This window comes from Primulina huaijiensis, chromosome 15 (genome assembly GCF_012295235.1).
Source record: "Primulina huaijiensis isolate GDHJ02 chromosome 15, ASM1229523v2, whole genome shotgun sequence".
Classification (NCBI taxonomy): Eukaryota; Viridiplantae; Streptophyta; class Magnoliopsida; order Lamiales; family Gesneriaceae; genus Primulina; species Primulina huaijiensis.
Genome location: NC_133320.1, coordinates 21,322,948 through 21,345,263, shown reverse-complemented (window position 1 = coordinate 21,345,263; position 22,316 = coordinate 21,322,948). Strand labels below are relative to the sequence as shown.

General features: G+C 31.0%; 2 protein-coding genes and 1 long non-coding RNA gene across 7 annotated transcripts; all 3 read left to right on the top strand.

The window, feature by feature from the left end:
- The first annotated feature begins 5,351 nt into the window (after positions 1-5,351).
- Positions 5,352-6,926, top strand: LOC140958596 (uncharacterized). The gene has a single exon (XM_073416102.1). The coding sequence runs from the start codon at positions 5,969-5,971 to the stop codon at positions 6,845-6,847; it is 879 nt and encodes a 292-aa protein (XP_073272203.1). The 5' UTR covers positions 5,352-5,968; the 3' UTR covers positions 6,848-6,926.
- A 618-nt stretch (positions 6,927-7,544) lies between these two features.
- On the top strand, positions 7,545-8,632 carry LOC140958727 (uncharacterized). Its single transcript, XR_012171831.1, has 3 exons — positions 7,545-7,600; positions 7,741-7,966; positions 8,248-8,632. It is a non-coding gene; the product is annotated as an uncharacterized lncRNA (long non-coding RNA).
- A 6,428-nt stretch (positions 8,633-15,060) lies between these two features.
- LOC140958654 (uncharacterized) lies at positions 15,061-22,235 on the top strand. 5 transcript variants are annotated; one of them, XM_073416176.1, is made up of 6 exons: positions 15,066-15,411; positions 15,512-15,540; positions 17,173-17,256; positions 18,642-18,716; positions 19,246-19,341; positions 20,347-20,911. In XM_073416176.1, the coding sequence occupies exons 1-6, from the start codon at positions 15,399-15,401 to the stop codon at positions 20,536-20,538; spliced, it is 489 nt and encodes a 162-aa protein (XP_073272277.1). In that variant the 5' UTR covers positions 15,066-15,398; the 3' UTR covers positions 20,539-20,911. The 5 variants fall into 5 exon arrangements, with proteins under 5 accessions (XP_073272279.1, XP_073272278.1, XP_073272275.1 ...); XM_073416178.1 differs by having other exon boundaries at positions 15,061-15,540; positions 20,078-20,911; XM_073416177.1 differs by lacking the exon at positions 20,347-20,911 and adding an exon at positions 21,392-22,235 and having other exon boundaries at positions 15,062-15,540.
- Positions 22,236-22,316: the final 81 nt, after the last annotated feature.

The following is a 22,316-nucleotide window of genomic DNA, read 5'->3' as shown; positions in this document are numbered from 1 at the left end:
AGTCCATAGATGAAAGGGCATGACAGCGTGTTATAAGTGGTTGGACTCCACCGAAGAGGATAGACGAAGATGGTGATAGCCTGATAAAACCTGAAAGTGATTGGACTATCGATGAAGTACATGTTTCGAATTACAACTCAAAGGCGTTGAATGCAATCTTTTCTTCAGTCGACTTGAACATGTTCAGGTTAATTACAAACTGTGTATCGACCAAGGATGTTTGGGAAATCCTTCAGAAGCATTGTGAAGGTTCTGAAAGTGTGAGGAGAACAAAGTTGAGAATGCTGAGAATGGAAGAAACCGAGACAATCATTGATTATGATCGACGTATCCGGGAGATAGCCAATGAAGCATTCAGTCTGGGTGATCCCAACTCTGATCCTTGCCCGAAAGGTTCAACATAAAAATATGCGCAATTGATGAGGCTAAGGATGCAACTCAGATAGCCTTGGAGGATTTGATAAGTTCACTTCGTACCTTCGAATTGAACATGGGCATGCAGAAAAAAGACAAGGGAAAAACTATTGCATTCCAAGTTTCTAATTATTCGTATAATGATCTTCTTCAACTATCCCAAGAGGTTAATGAATCACACCTTTGTGAGGACTCTATCTCCTATATCAAAAAGAAATTTGGAGATTATTTAAGAGAATCAGAGACAAAAAGAAGACTGGACAACCATCAAAGTTTCCTAGTCTACCAGTCCCTGAAAAACCACAGAAGTTTCCTGCCCAAAGCCAGTTTCGACCAAGAAGTAAAGGAAATTGTCAGCTTAATCCAAAGAGGTATGATTCAGTGCAATGCAGAGAATACAATGAATTTGGACATTATGCTAATGAATGTGCAAATAGAACTCGCAACAATAAAAAGTACAATGTTGCTTTAAGCGATGAAGAATCTGATAAAGAGGAATCTAATGAAGAAAACAATCACACCTCCTTGACTGCACTTTTGGTAGAAAAACGTTGGCTGCATGTAAATCTTTTAGGTGTTGTTTTTGGTGTTGCCACACCTGGGCGCAACACATGTTCAAAATCGTGGTGTTTAAAATCTACAACTTTTGAAAACTCAAGTGCGGATGATGATTTGGAAGCTGATGATGATGAAATCACTATTGAGAGTGTACAGAAACTTTATGAAAAGTTGTATGCTGATTGGATTAAAAGAAATAAGCTTAATTCAACTCTAATGAAGGAGAACACTGAACTGAAAGATGTAGTTGCCAAATATATTAAATAATATATTTAAAATTCTAAAGATCTTAAATATATATATATAAATAAAAAAATATATTTATCTAAATTTTAAATCCAATAAATATAAAAATAATTACATATAATTATTAAAAAAATAAATAAATAAAAAATAAGATATAATATTACTAAAATAATATTTTTTATAAAATTTAAAATCAAAATAATCATATATATTAATAACAAAAAATAAAAAAAGCAAATTTTTTTTTCATGTGAGACTAGTTCTTGATCGGTTTGACGGGTTCTTACCTATCTGATCAGTTCTTGACCCATTTCGATTGATTTGACTGGTCAAACGATTGTGTATATTGTCCATGCTAGAATCGTGATCGATTTTCGATCGAACTGATCAATCCGATTTTAAAAACACTGTTTCGACATTTTGTAAATGCACTAAGAATTTTGATGCACCTGAAGCAAAAGCGAATATCTGATATGTTTCACATGTCACACAATAGTTGCCGAGTTAATGGAATAGCTGGCATGAAAAATATCTGAAACATTTAACATTTAATGGAAAATACGACGTTGTTTCCCATTGGACCACCAAATTTTTTGGACTCAAATAAGGTTAATTTGAGATTAATAATATTTCTACTCTTGATTTTGTCGGTTTGTTTTTTCTGTTTCTATTTATTTTTAATAACTTTTTTTTTTTTAAAAAAATGGGAAGATACGTACCTATTTGGTAGCTGAAAATACTTCTATTTGATACGCAAACAAATATTTTTTGAAAGAACCAATCAAACACAACATTTTATTGTTGAAATGGTTGGAGTAAATATTAATAAGATGTATTTTTTTGAATATATATATTTTAAAAATGAAACTATAAAATTTATTAAAAAATTATTATCAAATAAATCAGGAAAATTAGTGTATGCATAAATATAATTTATAAAAATGTAAGAAAAAACGTGTTTTTTTTCCAGTGCACGTAATGTGAATTGATCGATAAGAGTACAAAAAATAAAAAAAAAATGTGTAAATTACATTATCAAAATATTGTTTTCTCATAATAAAAAAATAATAAACTTTATCACTATAGCTTATTGATATCAACCTACCAATTTGTGAGAGACATCTAGACAACAAACCCTCCACAATTAGAAGAAAACAAATAATAATGAGCTTTGCCTAAAAATATTTCCCCGACGGGGTTTCAAATAATTTGAACCGACAATTTTGAAAATTCAAAATAAGTCACGACGATTCGAACCACAACCAGAGCCGTACCTTTTGGCTCAGGGCCCGGCCTAATAAGGAGCCCAAATTTATATATANNATTATTTTTTCTCTAATCTACCCCAAATCTCAACCCTGATTTTTGTTCTCATTCAACAAATAAATTTTACGGTCCCCTACTTCTTTTAAGCCTGAAAGTAAGTAATTTTTTTCATTAATTATGCTTTATTTCTATTTCAAATCTTCTTTATAAATACACATTTATATTTGTAGATTATTCTATTAAAACATCTGTACTGAAAATGAAATTTACTTGTGATATGAGCATTATAATGTGTTTAGAGATCATGTTAATTAAATATATAACTAAAGCACACATCGTATGATTTAAATTTTTTAATGAGTTATAATTGAATTATGAGTTTTATATAAATTTTATGCGCGCCTTTTGTAGTTTTTACAATTAAAGAGACTAAAAGTGTAGTTTCTACGATAATTATCTTCGATCAACAATGTCGCAAGATAGACTAAATGAGTTAACTATGTTGTCGATTGAGAAAGAAATGGTCTGACAATTGGATTACACAAATTTGATAAATATTTTCGTCTCTAAAAAACTAGACGAGTATTATTTATGTGGTTATTTTAAATATTTATTGAGTTGTTATTGATGTAATATATTGATTTTGATATATTTATGTATTTATTATTATATTTGTTATTTGAAAATTGAATTTTATATTTATTACTGCAACAAGAGGGCCCATTTTTCATTTTTCGTTTCAGGCCTCATTCAACACAAATACGGCTCTGAGTCTGACCACAACCCATAACCTCTCTTTCTTATAAAATTTTCGACGAAATATTTGTAAAATGTTTTGGAAAATTATTAAGTTTCGTTTATCTTTTAAATTTTAAAAAAGACCCTTAATAAAAATAATAAATTTATTTATCTAATATATATTTAAAAAATACATGCAAATAAAGTGTGTGAATTATAATGCATAATTATAGGAATATCATATTTTTATGAAGTTCGAAAAAATAATATTTAAAAATGATTTTTATATGCTCATAGTTCAAATCTCATTAAATCTATTCAATATGACAAATATTTCATTTAAAATGAGACAAAACCACCCCCAATGTAATTTTATGTCATCCCAACCTCAAAACACGTTTTTACACTTTGCTGGGTGCTAGGGCGGTCACATTTTACTGCCTTAGCACGGACCTCTCGGCCAAAACACCAAAAATCCAGAGCTAGGCGCGTTGGGCGGTCAAATCGTACCGTTGGGGCGCGCTCTGCACACAGCTAGCAACAATAAAGATTGCTTCCGAAACACCTCTTCCCTTCATAATTTTGAAAAAATGATAAATATGAAAGTTGTAGTTCTATGTTTTGGCTTGCATTCTCAATTGATCTCAAGTCATTAATAATCATAATATTATATGTGAACACAATCTCATCAATCCAACTAAACGGGCCCTAAAAATAAATAAATTAATAGAATTATTAAATTATTATAAATAAAAAATTATTGATGATGGTTTATTTTTTACATAAATAAAAATTGATATTAATTTTTTTAGGAGAGATTAAACTTCTTTAAAAAAAGATATTGACCATTTTGGCCCAACATAAAACGTGTTGTTTGCTCAATTCTTTGTTAATTTAAAGAATGAATGTATGTCTATTTTATGTTTTATTGCTTCTTTAAATTATCATATTATTATTATACGTAGTGAATAAAATAATATCATTTTTAATAAAAAAAAATGATCAAGATTTAATTTTTATTTATTTATTTTGACATTGAGAGTTACTTAAATTTTAGTGTGCGTTATCGTGTAATCTTCAACTCGTAACAAATTAGCCCCTATGCTGAATTAATTTTCCATGTTATTTTTCCTATTCATATCTAATAGAAAAAAATTTCAAGAATAAAATCATATTTTAAACAAAAAATCGATGGAAATATCTAAAAAATTGTTTATGTATAATACGTAGGACCGATCGCTTGTCGTTTTATCAATAGATAGTGGTAATTGTGCAATTCAAATATTTTAAACCGCATAGCCGCCCAAACATCATGGGTAGATCGCTCTACCAACATGGACAATTATTGCTCATCAACAATCTCTATTCCAATAATTTTACTTTTTGCAATCAATGAGGATCAAACACATGAACTTGACTCTGATACTAATTGTAGGACCGAGCGCTTGTCGTTTTACTAAAAACTATAGCTAATTGTAATAGTGCAACTCAAAATTTTTAAACCACATAACAGTCCAAACATCATTGTTCGATCGATATCAACAGAGACAATTATTGTACTTCAACATAATACTTTTTGTATAAAAAATTTCAATGAAGATCCAACATTTATTCAACTTTGACATCTCATTTAAAAAATTTTAAAAAAAAACTTTGACATTTCTAAATTCAATGTAACGATTTAGAGGTTCTCACCTGGTTTCTTTGTTATCTAAAATTCAAATTTCCATTATGGTCATAGATTTACTAAATAATAATAATAATAAGAGGGAGAACAATATTTTTAATTTTATAACTTACATAATTTTTCATTCTTGTTATTATTATCAGCTAATTCTCAATTTTAGTCCACTAACTTGCATATTTGTTCACTTTTGGACATTTTTTATGAGAGTGCTAGTGTGACACTGGAAAATAGTGACGTGATGCCGGACATTACTTACGTGTCCGATGTTATACAAACACTCCAGTGAAAAAATACCAAATTTGGAAAAAAAAATGTACAAGTTATTGGACTAAACTGTAAATTGATAGATAAAAGTAATAAAAATAAAAAAAGTTACGTAAGTTACATGATAAAAAAATATTACTTTTTATAATAAAATTATAATAAACTTTATCATTATAGCTTGTTGATATCAACCTACCAAATTTATGAGTGACATCTAGAAAACAAACCCTCCACAATTGGAAGAAAACAAATAATAATGAGCTTTGCCTAAAAATATTTACCCCTTCATGGTTAGTCTTCCCTAAATTTTGATGCCAGAAAGCCCTAATCTTGCACCCCATCTCCATTTTGATGTATATTTGTTCTAGATTGAATGCTACATTTTGATGCAATTCCACGTTAATCTACAATCGATAGCCTCCCAAACGAAAAGGTGCCGTTTTTTTTCTTCAATCAATCAGCAAAATATGCCGTGTTTTATCCTCCACAGTTTTCATGCAAATCCAAGAAACGCCTGCGTACAAGCGTCGCGCGCTTAGTTACAAGGTAAAATCCCATGTATAATGTGGTAAACATTTCAAGTTTTTTTTTCGGCTGCATGATCAATCTATGAAAAGGTATACAAAAATACTAGCGGATATATTAGGCAGAAATTAAGGATGTTGGGAGAAATAAATCCTTGATTCTGCATTACGAGTTGTATGTCACGCCATTTTGATTACAATGATTTGTGCCGAATTTTGAAAATATCAGAAGGAAGAAATGATGTTGATTGCCTGGTATAATCCCTGAAAAATGGTTAGTACACCTTCGGATTCTTGCAAAATAAAGGGACTGGAACAGAAACCGAATCCGGAAGATCCGATCACAGATAATAAATCCGGGCAGAACTTTGTCACTTGTATTCACAGAGCCAAGCTTGCCGAAAAATTTCGGAATATAGATATAACGTGGGACAAGAATCTCATCAGCCACTCCCTTCACATTACGGTAGAGAATCCTTTTGATGAAAATAATCAATACACTTGCAAGATTGATCTCAAGACATGGCAGTTTTGGGGCAAAAAGGGCCTCAAATCATTCAAAGTTGACGAGAGTCGGGTGGACGTTTTCTGGGATTTAAAGTCTGCAAAATTCAGTAACAGTCCAGAACCCAAGTCCGATTACTATGTCGCCATCGTGTCTGAGAAGGAGGTGATTTTACTGCTTGGTGATCAGATGAAAGAGGCCTTGAGAAGGACAAAGTGCAGACTGTGTTCAGAAGGTGCGATTTTGGTGAACAAGAAAGAAATGGTATTTGCCAAGAAATGCTTCTGCACCAAAACCACATTAGGCCAAGGGAAAAGAGAGCATGATATCATCATCGAATCAGCCTTGTCCGGTCCTTACGACCCAGAAATGTGGATAAGTATAGATGGGATCGAGTCGATTCGCATAACAAATCTGCATTGGAGATTCAGGGGTAACGAAACAATTGTGGTGGATGATGTGAATGTGGAGATATTATGGGATGTTCATGATTGGCTTTACAATGGACTAGGCTCAGGAGGGGGCATGTTTATCTTCAGGCAAGGAGGAGAAGAAGAAGAGTCTTCATACTTGGAATTCTGCCATTTTCTTTATGCTTGGAAGCTTGAAACTGAAGAGGCTAATTTTGATGGTTCAAAGTTCTAATTGTACATCATCTATAAGCTGCAACGTTGTACATGATCGAGAACTGGTTGATTTTAGTGTGTAATTTCGATTTACTCTATCCAGTTTTCTCTATTAATGTTGTTTCGATTTTTTTTTCCTCTCACAAAATTAAAATAAACTCCAAAGCATTTGAAAAATGGCGAGGCTCACTATGTGTGTGTGTGTGTGTCCGAATCAATAAGGGACCCTTTCCTCGGACAATGTTAGTGCATCATGGGTGCACAAAATATGCATTGAGTAAGTCCAGATGGCCGAGTGCGTGCGTGATACATAAAATGTGCTACGATACACTGAATTAGCCACAGGCTTGGCTAGTCGGACAAAACTTCATCTAATGCGTGTTTCAATGCTAGCTCAGGCACACGGGAGCTTGGGGAGTTCCGACCGTTCGAGCATTTGGTCAAGCACTCAAACCTCTGTAGTCTGTCCTGAGGAGTTAGTCCACGGTTGGACGATTATATCCTCGTTAAGCCCGAATGTAAGCGGATGTGTTGAGAGTTAGTCACATGTCCATCCTTGGTGTCAGCCACTCGTTGCTAGGAGTATCATCTAGTTTTTACCTCTTGTAATCTTGTTAATGTTTATATATATATGGAATAACAAAATGATCTATTACAGGAAAATAAATTATACTTAAGAAGTAGTTCACTGAAAAATCTTCTGATTTACTGCATCATCAGGGGAAGGTTTACTTGATAAAAACAGCAGGATAATGGCATCCAATAGCAACCAGTGTATGGAATCTCACATTGTCCACAAGGAACTGGAGTCTGAATGGTATATCAGAAACTAACAATGGAAAAGAACTAACTGAATGTTCTGGATTTCATTTTTGTTCCATTCGGTCCTTGTTCTTCATTTTAGTGTTTGAGTCCATTAAGGACTGAAACTCTAAACTTAACTGTGCCATAATTTATTTCACCGTGAGGACGACTCTCGATATTCATGCAGAGATGCATATGAAAATGTTATGCAAGAAAAGAAAAGAAACATTGAACAGTTTCTCCATGTGCTGTATCCCGAGGTGTATAGCAAGCTTACAAGAATAAAAGAAATTAAATTAGAAACCGAAGCAGTCGAAGCTGAGACTAAACAAAGGTATTCGATCATGTAACAAGTAACTATTTTTAGGCCATATGGATGGATTGAACAAAAATTAGCTTTGTAATTTATTTTGCTATCTGTTTATACCTTTGTTTAGCACAATATTTTCTGCTGTAATAAAAAATTACTGTGTGGTACCAAATGTTGAGATATTTAGAACATGATTATAATGAATATGGTCCTGAGGATAAGGAAACGTTGCATTCAATTGCTTATGATCAATAAATATGAATTTCTGGATGCTCCAATGGAAATGTTTGTGGTATTGAGCGCAGGCTAATCAATGTATCTGGTCCTAAAGTTGAAATTTGTGCTATCGAAAGCTAAGAGAAATTATTGTGAAAGTTCCATGTAGTATGGAATTATCTGGCGACTTGAGGTTACATATGACTTCTTCCTTTTCATTGTATTAAAATGTATGGGTGTTGAATAAAAAAATATATCTTTTACGAAACCAGATTAATAAAATTACACAATGTAATGGATTCCTTTTATTTGTAATTGATTGTATATGCTTCTTTCTATCGGCTGGCAAATGTGTTCTATTTTTCTTGTGCATTTTCTGATTGCTTGTAAACTTTTTTACATGAAATGTTAGCTTTCCGCTATTTACATGTTGGAATATTAGACCTTCCGCCAAGGGAGCATGGAGCTGAGCATAATGACGACATTATTGACTTAAATTATTGATATACATATTTCAATTGAAGTTTCCAAGAATTCTAAATTCCAAAGTTTGACACACCAACTGTTGCCTGGCATTCGAGCCGAGCATGTCTGTAGATCAAGACAAGATTAGCTTTGTTGAAATTCTGTTTGCTCAGTTGTGGAAACTGCTTCCTTGCATAAGCACATTTGAAACAATTTGGAAATTCTTGAAAATAATAGTTGAGCCATTACATTTTAGATGAGCATCATCTCATAGATCCTTGGAGTTCATGGTGTTTTTGGAGGCAGATAACTTCTTAAGTTGTCTTAAGAAAGATGTCGTTGCTCGAAAAGATCCACGAGACCTTCTAACAGATTTCTCACAAGCAACACCTTCATAACACATGAATTTGTAAGTTGTCATCTCTACTCCTTTGTCAATTGTGGGTGTATTTGCCTGTGTATCTGCTGGTTTGCCCACCCTTTTAGTTTTACATACATGTTTAATACTCTTTACCCAAGGCTGTGTCAACTCCTAGAGCGCAAGTGAAACGAGTGTTCCATTCAAGTTCAGATTGGCTCAGGGCTTCTGGTTGAAGGGTGCTTTAGTTCAATGCAAAGTTAGTAATCAGTCATTGTTCATTTCAAGGATTTGGCAAAGCTCAAGCGCTTTTAGCCACAAACAATTCACAAAAGTCCTTCACCATCAATCCTAAAAAAAAATCGATAAATAGTTTCTTAAATATATTTGTGATAAACCGAATTCACGGTACCTTTCTTCTCAGTATTTCTTTCCAAGATAACAGAAATTGAATAGATTTGCCAAAAAAACCATTATCAATCAGAAATCGTTGATAAAATATATTCAGGAAAAAAAATAGTTGAACTATTTTTACTTTTCTTTTAAATATATATTATATTATATATATATATTAAATTAAATATATAATCAAAACTTGACAAGAATTTGACTTATCAAATTCAATAACCTAATTTATTTAAATATCGTTTTATTTAACGTATAAAATAATTATTTCAGGAAATAAAACATAATAAAATATTTTATCATCATACATTTTACATCTCAACATGATTACTAATTTTAATTTAGTTATGACAAAAACTTGTGTGATACGGTCTCACGGGTCGTATTTTGTGAGACGAATCTTTTATTTGGGTCATCCATGAAAAAATATTACTTTTTATGCTAAGAGTATTATTTTTTATTGTGAATATCGGTAGGGTTAAGCCGTTTCACAGATAAAAATTCGTGAGACCGTTATTATCACTTTAATGTATAAATACTTTATTATTAAACTATATTCTGGTCTAATATTCTAATACAATCTATTTTTAATTATTCATACACCAAATGATATTTTATAGCCAAAATAAGTCATAAAAATTAAACCATCCGCGACGGACATTACTTAAATAACATTGTTTGCAGAATACCGCGTTAGTCGATAAATTTACACAATACCCACATCGATTATTAAAAAAACAAAAAATTGCTACAATAGAGAGAATCAACCTATGCACATTTATAATTATGGACATGCTCGTCCTTATATGGAAACAAATATTGGGCCAATATTAGGCTACCAAATCTATCTCACAAGAGATGCTAAGAATTCAACAATTTTAAATAATTTTTTTTCACAAAACACAATCCGGAAACATGAAAAATAAAATTTAATCCCATCAAATTTTTTTACAAGAAAATTACCAAAAAAATCCCAACTATGAAATTTCATCTTTAAAATGTTATTAATGAGTTAATAGCAAACATTAAGTGGGTGTATTCAATCTAGAGTTTTGATGAATTTTCCTGACTTTTTTAAATTATAGATTTTTTTAATTAGATATATTTTTATAGAATTTTATAGAATCTCACAGATTTACAAATAGATTTACTTGGATTCGTGTATACTTTTTTGCAATATTTTTATAAATTTTTGTAAACTTTTTGTATATAATTATATGATTTTGTATCTATTTATAACATATTATTTTTTTATTATTTATTTGAACTAATAATTAATTTAGTTTTTAAAAATTTATTTAATAAATAAATTAAATATTTTGACTAAAATTGTTTTTTAATTCTTTTTATTATTTTTAATTAAATTGAAAACTATCATATTTTATAAAAAAAAAATTATATTCACACAATGATAAATAGTAATATTTTCACAAGAATACAAGAAGAAAGTATGTCCTATGTCACTTAGAAGTAAAGAAGAGACATAAAATTTTGAATTGGTAGGATTGAAGATGGAATCGAATGCACTTGCGGTTAATACAGGTCTTGATTCTCTTACCTAATGCAATTAAAGGTCTGGCATCAATTTCCTTCAATAATGCCTTCGCTTCACTTCACTTCACTTCACTTCAAGACGTTATTTATCTTATAGGCAAAACTACTTTTTGAATGGAAGAAGTCGAAAGGATTTTCGAGCGCTACACACACACATATTTATCTTCATGTGAAAAGAATATTATTTATCATTGTATAAATACAAATTTTTTTATAAAAATATGATAGTTTACACATTAATTAAAAATGCTAAAAAAGATTAATAAATTAATTTCTAGCCAAAAAATTAATAAAAATATTTAATTTTATTTATTAAAAAGTACTATTAACTTCAATTTTATGAGTCAATAAAATTTTATGATATTTTTATATTTAGTGTAATAATTTTATTTTAAAAATTCATAATTATAATTTTAAACCTCGCAGAATTTCAAGATTATAAACCATAAAATAAGGATATAAAATGTAACTTTTAAACAATATAGGAAAAAATTGTTTTATCAATTATATAATAAATTTTCTTTATAAATTATAGATTAAAATCTTAATTTTTATTTTTTTATCATATTTTTTGCGAGACTATTCAACTATTAAGAATTAGACGATATTATTTTTTGGATAATATTTTGTTCTTATTGAATGTTACATTCATTTCTATATATCATAAATTAAAAATCACAAAATCAATTATAGAATTCAAAATTTCCTATAACATTAAATAAAAAATTATCAAATAAACAATAAAAAAAAATGAAAAATCTGAAAAAGAAAAAAAAACGTATATAGAGATACATTCTTAAAATTATAGAGTGATAGAGATAAATGACATGAGAGAAGATGTGATGTGATGTGATGTGACAAAAAGAAAGAACTTGTGTATAAATTAGAATTTTTAAAAATCAATCTAAATCTTTGGGCTAAACCAAAGAAATTTTTTGACAATTTATAGTTGTATCTTAAACTTTAATGCTTGTATGTTAATAAATTTCATGAAATTATTAAAAATCTATTGAAAATTTGAATATATGTAGACATTTATAGAGTTTTTAAAAGTCAATGTTAAATACCACTTGACTTTTTAAAACTCTATGAGAATCTATTTTGAATACAACTAGATTTTTATAGAGTATGCAAAAATTTTGATTGAACATAAATAGATTTTAAAATCTACAAAAATCATTAAAGTTATTAAAACCCCTGCATTGAATAAACCCCTCTAAAGATTGAGACCCAATATTAATATGGCAAAAACTTGAGTGAGACGGTCTCATGGATCGTATTTTGTGATACGGATCTCTTATTTGGGTCATCCATGAAAAAATATTACTTTTTATGCTAAGAGTATTACTTTTTAGTGTGAATATCAGTAGGATTGAATCGTCTCACGGGTAAAGATTCGTGAGACCGTCTCACAAGAGACTTACTATATAAATATTTATAATCAAAACAAATATTTGATATCGAATTTTCTAATATTTTATATGTATTTTTAAAAAATCTAATATTTTCTTCCAAAATAATTAGAAGATTATATTTATAAAGTACATATATATATTTTATTTTTTGCTATTTTTGGACAAGGGAAATGTTATGGGGTTTTTTTAAAAATATTATAAATTAATTAAAGCATTGTAAAAATATGGCAAGTTTGGAGAATTTGTAAAAGTAGTACAATCCGGGACTTACTGTATCGGATTCAGATTTTTTATTTTTTATTTTTTTGAAAAAAAAAGAAAAAGAAAGTGGGGGTGGGTCTGGCACAGATTCGGATTCTGAGAATCCGTGTCCAATCCGTGTCTCTGGATTTTAATTTTTTTATTTTTATTTTTAAAAAAAAGGAGATCGGCGACTGTTTGTGCAAAACCGTCGCCAATAGAATCCGCAACAGACTGTCACGGATTCTAAGAATCCGTGTCCACTCCGTATGTTTTCTTCTTTTAAATAACGTTGCGGTATTCTTTCCATCATCGCCGAGTGTTTTCTTCCTTTAAATAGAATTGCGGTATTCTTTCCATCGTCGTCGAAAATAATTGTTCCTCATATTCATTCTCGCATCTTATTTCTTTCATCCGATTTATATGCGCAAAATCCATCTTTTCTACTTCGATCATATATTAATATTATTTGTTGATTTTATCATCTATTTCATTTGAAGAGATACGAAGAGGTAATGTTTCAGATATTAGCATCGTCCGTTGATATTATTACAAGTTCCGTAAAATTACGTCTGAGAAAGTAATGTAATTAATTTTTTTAATATTTTGTTTGTATTATTTATATTATATTAATGTAATTATAATTTTGTTCATTAACATTATATGATTAAGTATAATTTAGTTAAATTGTATATTTTTAATATTAATCGCGATATTAAAAAATAGTTTGAATATTAAAAAAAAAAAAAATATGATTTTTTGATTTTTGAAAATATTTCAAGGTTAGTATTTTTAATATAATAGTTCATAATACGTAACATTTAATTATAATAAATACATTCGTAATAATATACTTATAATAAATACATTATTAATAAGAATAAGGACAATTCTATCCCAATCCGAGAGATTTACTACATGTTATTAAATAATATATACGTATCATTTTTTTTAAATTTACTATTAATTTTAGTACATTTTTAGCTAATTACTGCCACTAATAATAATTTTTGCTACTAGATCATTTTTTCTTAAAATATAGAACTCATTAACATAAATCAAAAAGTATATATAAAACAAATCGAGAATAAGTTTAAAAATTTCACGTAATTTAACCTACGTAATTTATAACAAAATTAATATTATAATTATAGATATAATATATATAAAATTTCACGGAAATATAAAATCCGTAATTTATACACATATTCTAATTCCAATAATACAATTAAATATAATTCACGTAAATAATTATTAATAATAATAATTAACAATTCACGTAAAATTATTCTAATTCACGTAAATAATTCACGTAAATAATTATTAATAATAATAATAATTCTAATTAACGTAAATAATTATAAAAAATAATTAACAATTAAATACTTAACCATTAAATATAATTAACAAATAAATAATTAACATTTAAATATTATTAACAATTCACGTAAATAATTAGTCCAATAATACTTAAAATTCACGTAAAAAAATATTTTAAAAATAATTATTGTGATTATTGTAATATTATATCACGTAACATAATTATTGTTATTAAATTTCACGTAAATTAAATTTAATTATTGTAATTAATGTGATTATTGTATATATAAGATTATATCACGTAAATATAATTATTGTCATAAAATTAAGTTGAATCGTTAATTATTGTAGATATAATATATATCACATAAATTAAATATAATTATTATAATTATTGTAATTATTGTAGATATAAGATAATATCACGTAAATATAATTATCGTAACTAAATTAAGTGTAGTTATTATTATTCCAAAATTTCTAAATCACAGTATTATAATTGCAATAATAAAATTAATATTATACTTATTAATATTACTTAAAACTGATATAACGATCGAACAATAATAAATATTATTAACAACAAAAAATATCGTTACCTCTAATTATTCTGAAAAATGTCGAAGACTTACGTTAATAAATGGAAAAATTGAAGATCGGTATTCGAAACAAAGAATTGCTCCTGCGGCTTGCTCGACTTTGATGCGAAATGAGGAGGAGGGCATCGCATTTAAATACTGGAAGTAGTCACGGGAATTAAAAGTCCGTGACCTGCTGTCAAGGATTCAGACTGCAGTTAATATTAACGACGGTTTTTTTTAAAACCGTTACCGTCGCAAACAGCGACGGTTTTTGATTAAACCGTCGCCAATAGCGACGGTTTTCACAAACAGTCGCCGATCTTCATTTTTTAAAAAAAATAATAAAAAAATTAAAGTCCGGAGACACGGATTGGACACACGGATTCCACCCCCACTTTCTTTTTCTTGTTTTTTTTTCAAAAAAAAAAATAAAAAATATGAATCCGGGACAGTAAGTCCCGGATTGTACTACTTTTACAAATTTTCCAAACTTGTCATATTTTTACAATGCTTTAATTAATTTATAATATTTTTAAAAAAAACCCGAAATGTTATGCTATATAGTAATCAACTTTCAAATACCTTAAAAAATTTTGGGCATCCTTTCTTCAATCGGAACGTGGACATTCAAGACATGGGAGTAAAGCAAGTCTCAAGTTAAGGTGGTTGGTTGCAGGGAAAGAGAAAAAATACAACCAAAATTTTCACACCCCTTGTCTGAAAACCAGCCCCCTCCCGCATTCCACGCCATGTGGAGACTCCAATAACTATTTAAAGCGAAAGGGGGATGAAATTTGATATGGGGTCTGAATTTTTGGTGCAAATTGTTGAGTTCGTGAAAGAAAAAAAGAAAGCAAAAATGGTTTTCATAACCGAAGAAATGATCAATCAGCTTCAATCCCATGTGGAAAAAAGGTCAGCTTCCTTATGTTCTTAACTAACTACTTATTAATACAGTCCCTCCCCGCAGAATTTTCTCATTTTTCGATCAATGTTTTGCTTTTTTCTAAAGCTGTTGATGAACCATTGAAGAAGTCTTTCCAGGTTTGCCATTTTTAACTGAATCTGTTTAGAATTTTTGTTGACGTTGAAAAAATTTTGATTCTTGATGAGCCTAAGTTTGATCTGGGTTTTGGATGGTGGGCTGCATACTTGGTTTGCTCACTTCCAAGCGTGGTTGTGATGATAGAACGGTCAATTATGTGGTTTGAAACTCTGATTTGTAAGGATTACTCTTGTCAACTACATGTTCTTACGTGGAAATTTGAGCTGGTTTTGTGGTGGGGAATCTCATTAATCTCTGTCTTGTGTGTTACTCAAGTACATGATTTGATCTACTTTTTAGTAGTAGCAAAAGAAATTGATGTTTCTCGAGTGTACTAGATTTAAAGTTTTTCTATTTTATTCATTGTCATGATCCCGCATTGATTCTGCAAGTGATTGTGTTTATAATCTTGAGGAGCTCTCCCCTGTATAGGCTATCCTTTTGAGCTTATAGCTTAATATTGGTTGTGATGCTGCGACTTCGCGGAATCTCAAAATAGACGAGTTGGGTATGCGGTATGCCCGTCTTGATCATCACCAACTACTAGGCTCCAACCACAGCTAGAATTAATTCAGTGAAGGGAATCGGTAGTATGAAAATCGGAATTTCTCAATTTTATTTAAAAAAAACATTATTATAACAATTATTATTAACACATGCTTAAATGGAAATTTGTGAATCGTTCAAAAACAAAACTGTGGACAAACGGAACACAACATGCTTGGCCTGTAAAAAAAACGACCGAGGCAAAAATACACATTATAAACTGAACAAAACAAGTACACATTATAAACTGAACAAACAAGTACTGTAGTGCAAACTTGAATACGCTGGAATTGACAATCCTAAAGCAATAAGTGAGTTTAAATTACATCCCAAGAACATTCTGAAATTGTCTGAAAATTATTAATGATCCGGGACTATGTAAAGGCCGACTTTTGACTGCTCTCTGCCTGAACACTCCTGCTTCTAGTCTTGTTCTTCTAATAACTTATCTAAAACACTTTACAAATTTCAGAGGCACAGAGAGTGTTATCAACTTAGTCGTTACAAGTATTTTACAGATTATATAGCATTAATGTCAGATAAGCAGTTTAAAACATACATAATATGATTTTTGGTGAAATAAACCTAACAGAACATAAACTTAAATTAGAATATAGCATAACAGAAGGTCTAATACTAAATTTAGGCAATTGTGGCTTCCAAATACTTTTACAAAGTGATTATGTAACGAGTTCTTATTTGGAAAGACAAGACATAGAACGTGCTCATCATATGTTCACATGCTATGTCTTGTCTTTGGGAAATTCTATTTTGATCAATAAGGTTGTTCAAATCTTTGGAATTATAATAAAGTTGAGCTTGATTAGAATGCATTAGAAAAGCTGGCCTTCTTTTAAAGTTTCATTTGGTAATTTCGATTGTTTAACCTTTCATTTCCCTTGCTATCGTATTTTTTTGGTTATTTTTTTTGCTATCGTATTTCTGGTTATTTTTTATGCAATTATACAAGACTTAGCTTTGAATTCAAGTTATTTGGAGAAATTGTCGTGCCATGCCACCTAGGTTATGGCATGTGAAACTTAAGGTTGAAAAATACTGCCTGATAATCTTGACTTAATTTGCAGAATATTGATCACAGACACGAAAGTGAGACCTTGGTGAGGTTTTTAAAAGCAAGGGATGGGAATGTTTTGGATGCACATCAAATGGTTTGTTGCCACTTGGTATAAGAACCAAGATTACATGTTTGATTTTCATAAATTGTAAGTTCGTACAATTACTGGAAATGATCATTTATTGCTCTAAATCCTCATCAACATAACAAGCAATTATGGTTTAATATTTTATTAAGACTTAGCATAATTTTTGAGTCATTTGGACTTCTCGATGAAGACAACTCGAATATATGCTCCACAATTATATTCGTGTTAAGTACCCTTTTTGTCCCAATATATTACTTGGCCTAATTCCTAAAACCATTTGTCCCTTTTGTTGTGATGTGCTAAAAAGGTCCATCGACTTATTAATTTTAGACGATTTTGGTGTCTAAAGCTAACTAATCCTTGAAGACTAACAAAAAGGGTACATGCACCGTACGTTCCTAGTTTTCACCCAAAATTGAGTATTTTTCTGACTAGGATAGTATGTTTTCCATCCCTGTTACCCTTTTCCGTGAATTTTTTGTGATGCATATATGTCGGGGACCAAATATATGAGCTTACCATGAAGAGTCCAAATACGTGCTTAATTCAACCACTACATGGAAGGATGAACATTCATTAACGAAATCGAGATCAAAACCTTTATTCTATGTAAATTAGCTAAAGAAAATAAAGGTAAAATGGAGTATATTCCTCCTCACCCTTTTATATCAACAAAACACGCGTCTCAGAAAACATGAATCTATCACAATGGATGGGCCATCCGAACTAACTACCTTGATGGGCAAATGTCTTGGTCATTGGACTAGTAGCATTCTATTGTATCAGGGTAGGCAGACGTAGGGATGGGCATCCGTTCGTTCATTCAGTGACATTCCCACGTAATTCTTTGCTCTGCGAAGTGGATGAGATACTGGGATTGGCGTCCCACTCATCCGGACTGTGGCATTCCTTTGCTGCTTTCTTTCCACAAGTTCAATTCTCAGTCGAATTCTAACCTGAAGTTGATGAGATGCTGGGATTGGCGTCCCATCCATCCGGACTGTTGCATTCCTTTGCTGCTTTCTTTCCGCGAGTTCAATTCTTGGTTGAATTCTAACCTTTCCTAGCTCATTTAAACACAGTCAAAACATTTCTTTATAAATTCTAAAGGCCATTTGAACTAATAAAAAAATCGCAATTTAACGAACAATCTCCTTCTATTACAATATCCTCGGGAATGATAATTTCTCCAGCTACCATAGCGATCTAAACTTGGTACTCGGGTTATACTACATTTCAAAAGATTTGAGTTGAATATGTATTGTTTTTGGTATAACGTCAAACTTTTGTCCTATTCTATGTTTTTGGAACCCTCGCTAAGTGCATCCAATTGCTTTATGTTGAATTCTTTAATTGATTGTTCACTTTATTTTAACGGGTGATCTTTGCAGAAGCCAATTGATACTCACATGTATACATCAATACGAGAATCACAGCTTGTTGGAATTTCTGGATATTCAAAAGAGGTACTCTGCTTGGATATAATTGGAGTTTATTTTATCTCAGCTGTTTTGCCAACCCTGGAAAAACAAATTATTAACTCCAGCTTACAACGACCATATAAAATAAGGGAAAAAAACCACCAGTCACCCAGGAATGACACAAAAAAGGTTACTGTTGTAATTTTACAGGGTCTTCTTGTAATTGCTATTGGTGTAGGGCTCAGCACATATGACAAAGCTTCTGTAAGATATCATATTCCAATGTTTTTTTGTCCTTCACCTCACTAGATATGAATAGTTCAAAAAATAATTTCAGCAAATGAAGTGCCATAATGACTGTTTTGCTTTTACTTGTTGCGGAAATTTTTGGTTTATTTATGCAATAATGCTTGCTAATACCCCTTTTCTTCTTTTTAAGTTTCACTATTATGTCCAATCATATTGAATACAGAGATTGTGTTATATTGGTGAGTTACAGCTTTTACAGAACCATTATTATGTTGAAAATAGATCTGTCGCATAGCTAGACTAACATTAACTCTTGTGATTATAGCCTTCTGCAACGAAAAAATATGGACGGTATATTAGCACCGGCATAAAGATTTTGGACATGACTGGGCTAAAGCTTTCAGCATTAAGTCAGATTAAGGTACTTCTTCATATTACATTAATAGCAACACCAGAAATTTTGTGTAGGAGATAAGATTAAAACTCGAAAAATTTAGGAGGGACAAATATATGGTTTTCCTCACACATAAAAATAAACAAGTTTATCAAAATTTAAAAATAAAGAGGGGGCAATGGCCCCAGCCCATCCTGCTCTAGCTCCGCCACTGAATTTCATGGCATTCAAGAGCTCCGACTAGGGGGTGCAAAGTCATATATTATTTGAGCAATTGATCCTATCATGTTATTCAGTAAATTGATGATATTAAGATACCATTTTTCTTTCAAATACTCGGTGTTTTTTAACCGAAAAATATGAATTCTTAGCTAATTAATTGTTTATCAACATCAATCTCGTTAATAATTTAGCTTAGTAGTTAGCAATAGATTTTTAAGGATTTTGGTACTGTCTTCGAGTTGCATGGGCGTGTGTTGTCGAAATTCCTTTTTAAATAATTAACCAATGACAAAATTTGGGGGCTCATATTCAAATCTATTCATTGAGTAAATTAGTTGATTTTATATAGTTCACTTAAATCATGTTGTTACAACGTTTAGAGTAGAAAGTAAACATGAATAAATTTGGCCAATTTTATCTACCATATTGTATACTTTCTGGACGTACATATTTAAATATACTGCTAGAATTTTTATATATTCGTCCATGACCCTTGTCGAATTTGAGTTTTTAAAAAGATGACCTCCTTTTGTTAAAATAGGTATAGTCTCAAGGATGGTATCCCTTGTTTTTAGTCAAAAGAGACGACTTGTTGAAGGTAGGCCATTTATTTAGTTTCGACCAGTCACGAGGAAACTTTTGAACTCTGAAAATTATTGTTCTAACCATATTGCCAAATTTCTGGGAGGATCATTAGAACTTTGATGGAGTTGATGGTAGAAACCACATCATTTTCACATGTGGATGATTGAAGGACCAAAATTGAAAATTGTTAGCGACTGTTTTTCGTTTAACCATCCCTTCCACCAGCAGCTTTACAACAATATCAAGGAGCAATCAGCACAAGTCACCTTGCCTGTACCAATCAAACAGGGTTCATTCCACGTGGATTTTCCCGAGCCTGATCCGGAAGATGTAAAAATCGCTCAGACTAAGAAAATGAGTTTCAAAGAATCCGTAACTAAAACGGGGTTTCCCACTCATTACATAAGCTTAACATAAACGGTGATTGAAATTGGATGCTGATGTCGGTGGAGTTTGACTGGATACTATTTATTCCAAGGTTGTGATGTAGAATTCTTGCATTATGTGGATGCAAGTTTCTTGACAGGCTATTAATGCATCATTTTAGAAATACTTTGGAAATGAACAAGAGATATATGCTGAGTTTCTTGCGAAGTATTGCATCTATCCTATGGATTGGATACCAAATGCCTTGATTATTTGAGCCTATATGGGTACTGGGAAGCGAAATTGAGGGTTCTTACATGTGTTTAATCTATTCAATCTTGTTTTATAATGCCACGAACAAGAAAATTGTTGTGTATCAAAAGTTATAGATACTATAACTGGTGCACATTTAAATCTTTTAATCTATATCGAACTCCATACATGACGTTTCAACTATTTGTGATATAACTGCATAAAAAATCCTTATCCTCGGTTTAGTTCAACCTATCCTTAGAGTATTATTACAAATGTATATCCAAAAATCCACACGTATTGTTATATGTGAGATCTGTGATTGTTTCAATGGATGTCATATGTGAAAATAAATGAGGACCGTTGGATTCAACTTTAGTAAAATCCATAATGTTAGCTTCTATTTGACCATTATGCTGATGTTGTAGACTCCGTTCTTGCGAGTTGTGAATTTCTCAAATAATAACATGCTATTCTCACATGTCATAAACCAAAAATTTCTGCAACAAGTATAAAAGCAAAAAGAATGAATATTGGGCCACCTAAAGATTCAAAAAGTACATAAACCAACTTGTTGCATAAATTTCTTTGTGCTTCCAGAAGGTCCGCCTCTTGCAAAAAGTAAGATTCACCATATTTTCTGCAAGTGCAGGAAAGTTAGAGGCATAGGATGCAAGTTGGACTCCAAAAGTAAGAATCACCCCGATTGGAGGCTTAACTTTGACAAATGGACGATGGAAAATTTATCTAAAGATAGACAAGCTGACAGTATAGCAGACTGGAAAAGCATGTTCACAATTGCGGTTTGGTGTATTTGGAAATGGAGGAATGATTATGTGTTTAGAAACAATAAGATGGAGGTCAGATTGAAGATTAACTGGATCAAGTAACAATATTGGGATATTAGGGATGGTTTCTCATCAAAGAAAGTAATGTCAATAACATGAATGCCTACAAAGATCGGTCCATTAAGTGGATTCTTCCACCTAAAGAATGGTGTGCTCGGAATGTGGATGGATGCGTTAATCTTCAAGGCCAAAGGGTAGGTGGAGGAGGTCTCCGGAAAATGGATCAAGGGCTTCATCCTTAACATCGGCGTTTGCACAATTGAGGAATCGGAACTATGGGTTGTATACAAATGCTTGGAAATTACATGGGAGTTAGGGTACAATAAGGTGGTACTTGGAATCGACTCACAGATAGCAGTAAAGTGGCTTTATAGAGTAGGGGCACCGTATTCGTGCTCGTTCAATTTGGTATCCAAATGTAAGAAATTATTCACTAAAGAATGGGAAGTCATCATGCATCATATCTATACTGAGCAAAACAAAGCAGCAGACTTCTTGGAATCAGCAACCTTTGATTATGATAGAAGTTGGACTACAATTGAGATCTCCCTACAAGATTAAAAGAGATTAGGGGAGAAGACATACTGAGAATGAGCTTTACCAGAAGGATGTTAATAAGTAACCAAAAGGGTGTTAATAAGATAAATGTTTTGTAATTGATGTCCTCGTCCTGTAGATAAAAATTTTTTTTTGAATGAGATCATACTCTAAAAAAATGAGAGTGAATCG

Bases quoted from the DNA above. Each gene is read 5' to 3' on its own strand.
- LOC140958654 (XM_073416174.1), top strand. From the start codon at position 15,424: ATGTTCTTAACTAACTACTTATTAATACAGTCCCTCCCCGCAGAATTT. The intron at 17,257-18,641 runs GTTTGTTGCCAC...TGATCTTTGCAG, and splicing joins TTTTGGATGCACATCAAATG to AAGCCAATTGATACTCACAT. The intron at 18,717-19,245 runs GTACTCTGCTTG...TTGTGATTATAG, and splicing joins TTTCTGGATATTCAAAAGAG to CCTTCTGCAACGAAAAAATA.
- LOC140958596 (XM_073416102.1), top strand. From the start codon at position 5,969: ATGGTTAGTACACCTTCGGATTCTTGCAAAATAAAGGGACTGGAACAG.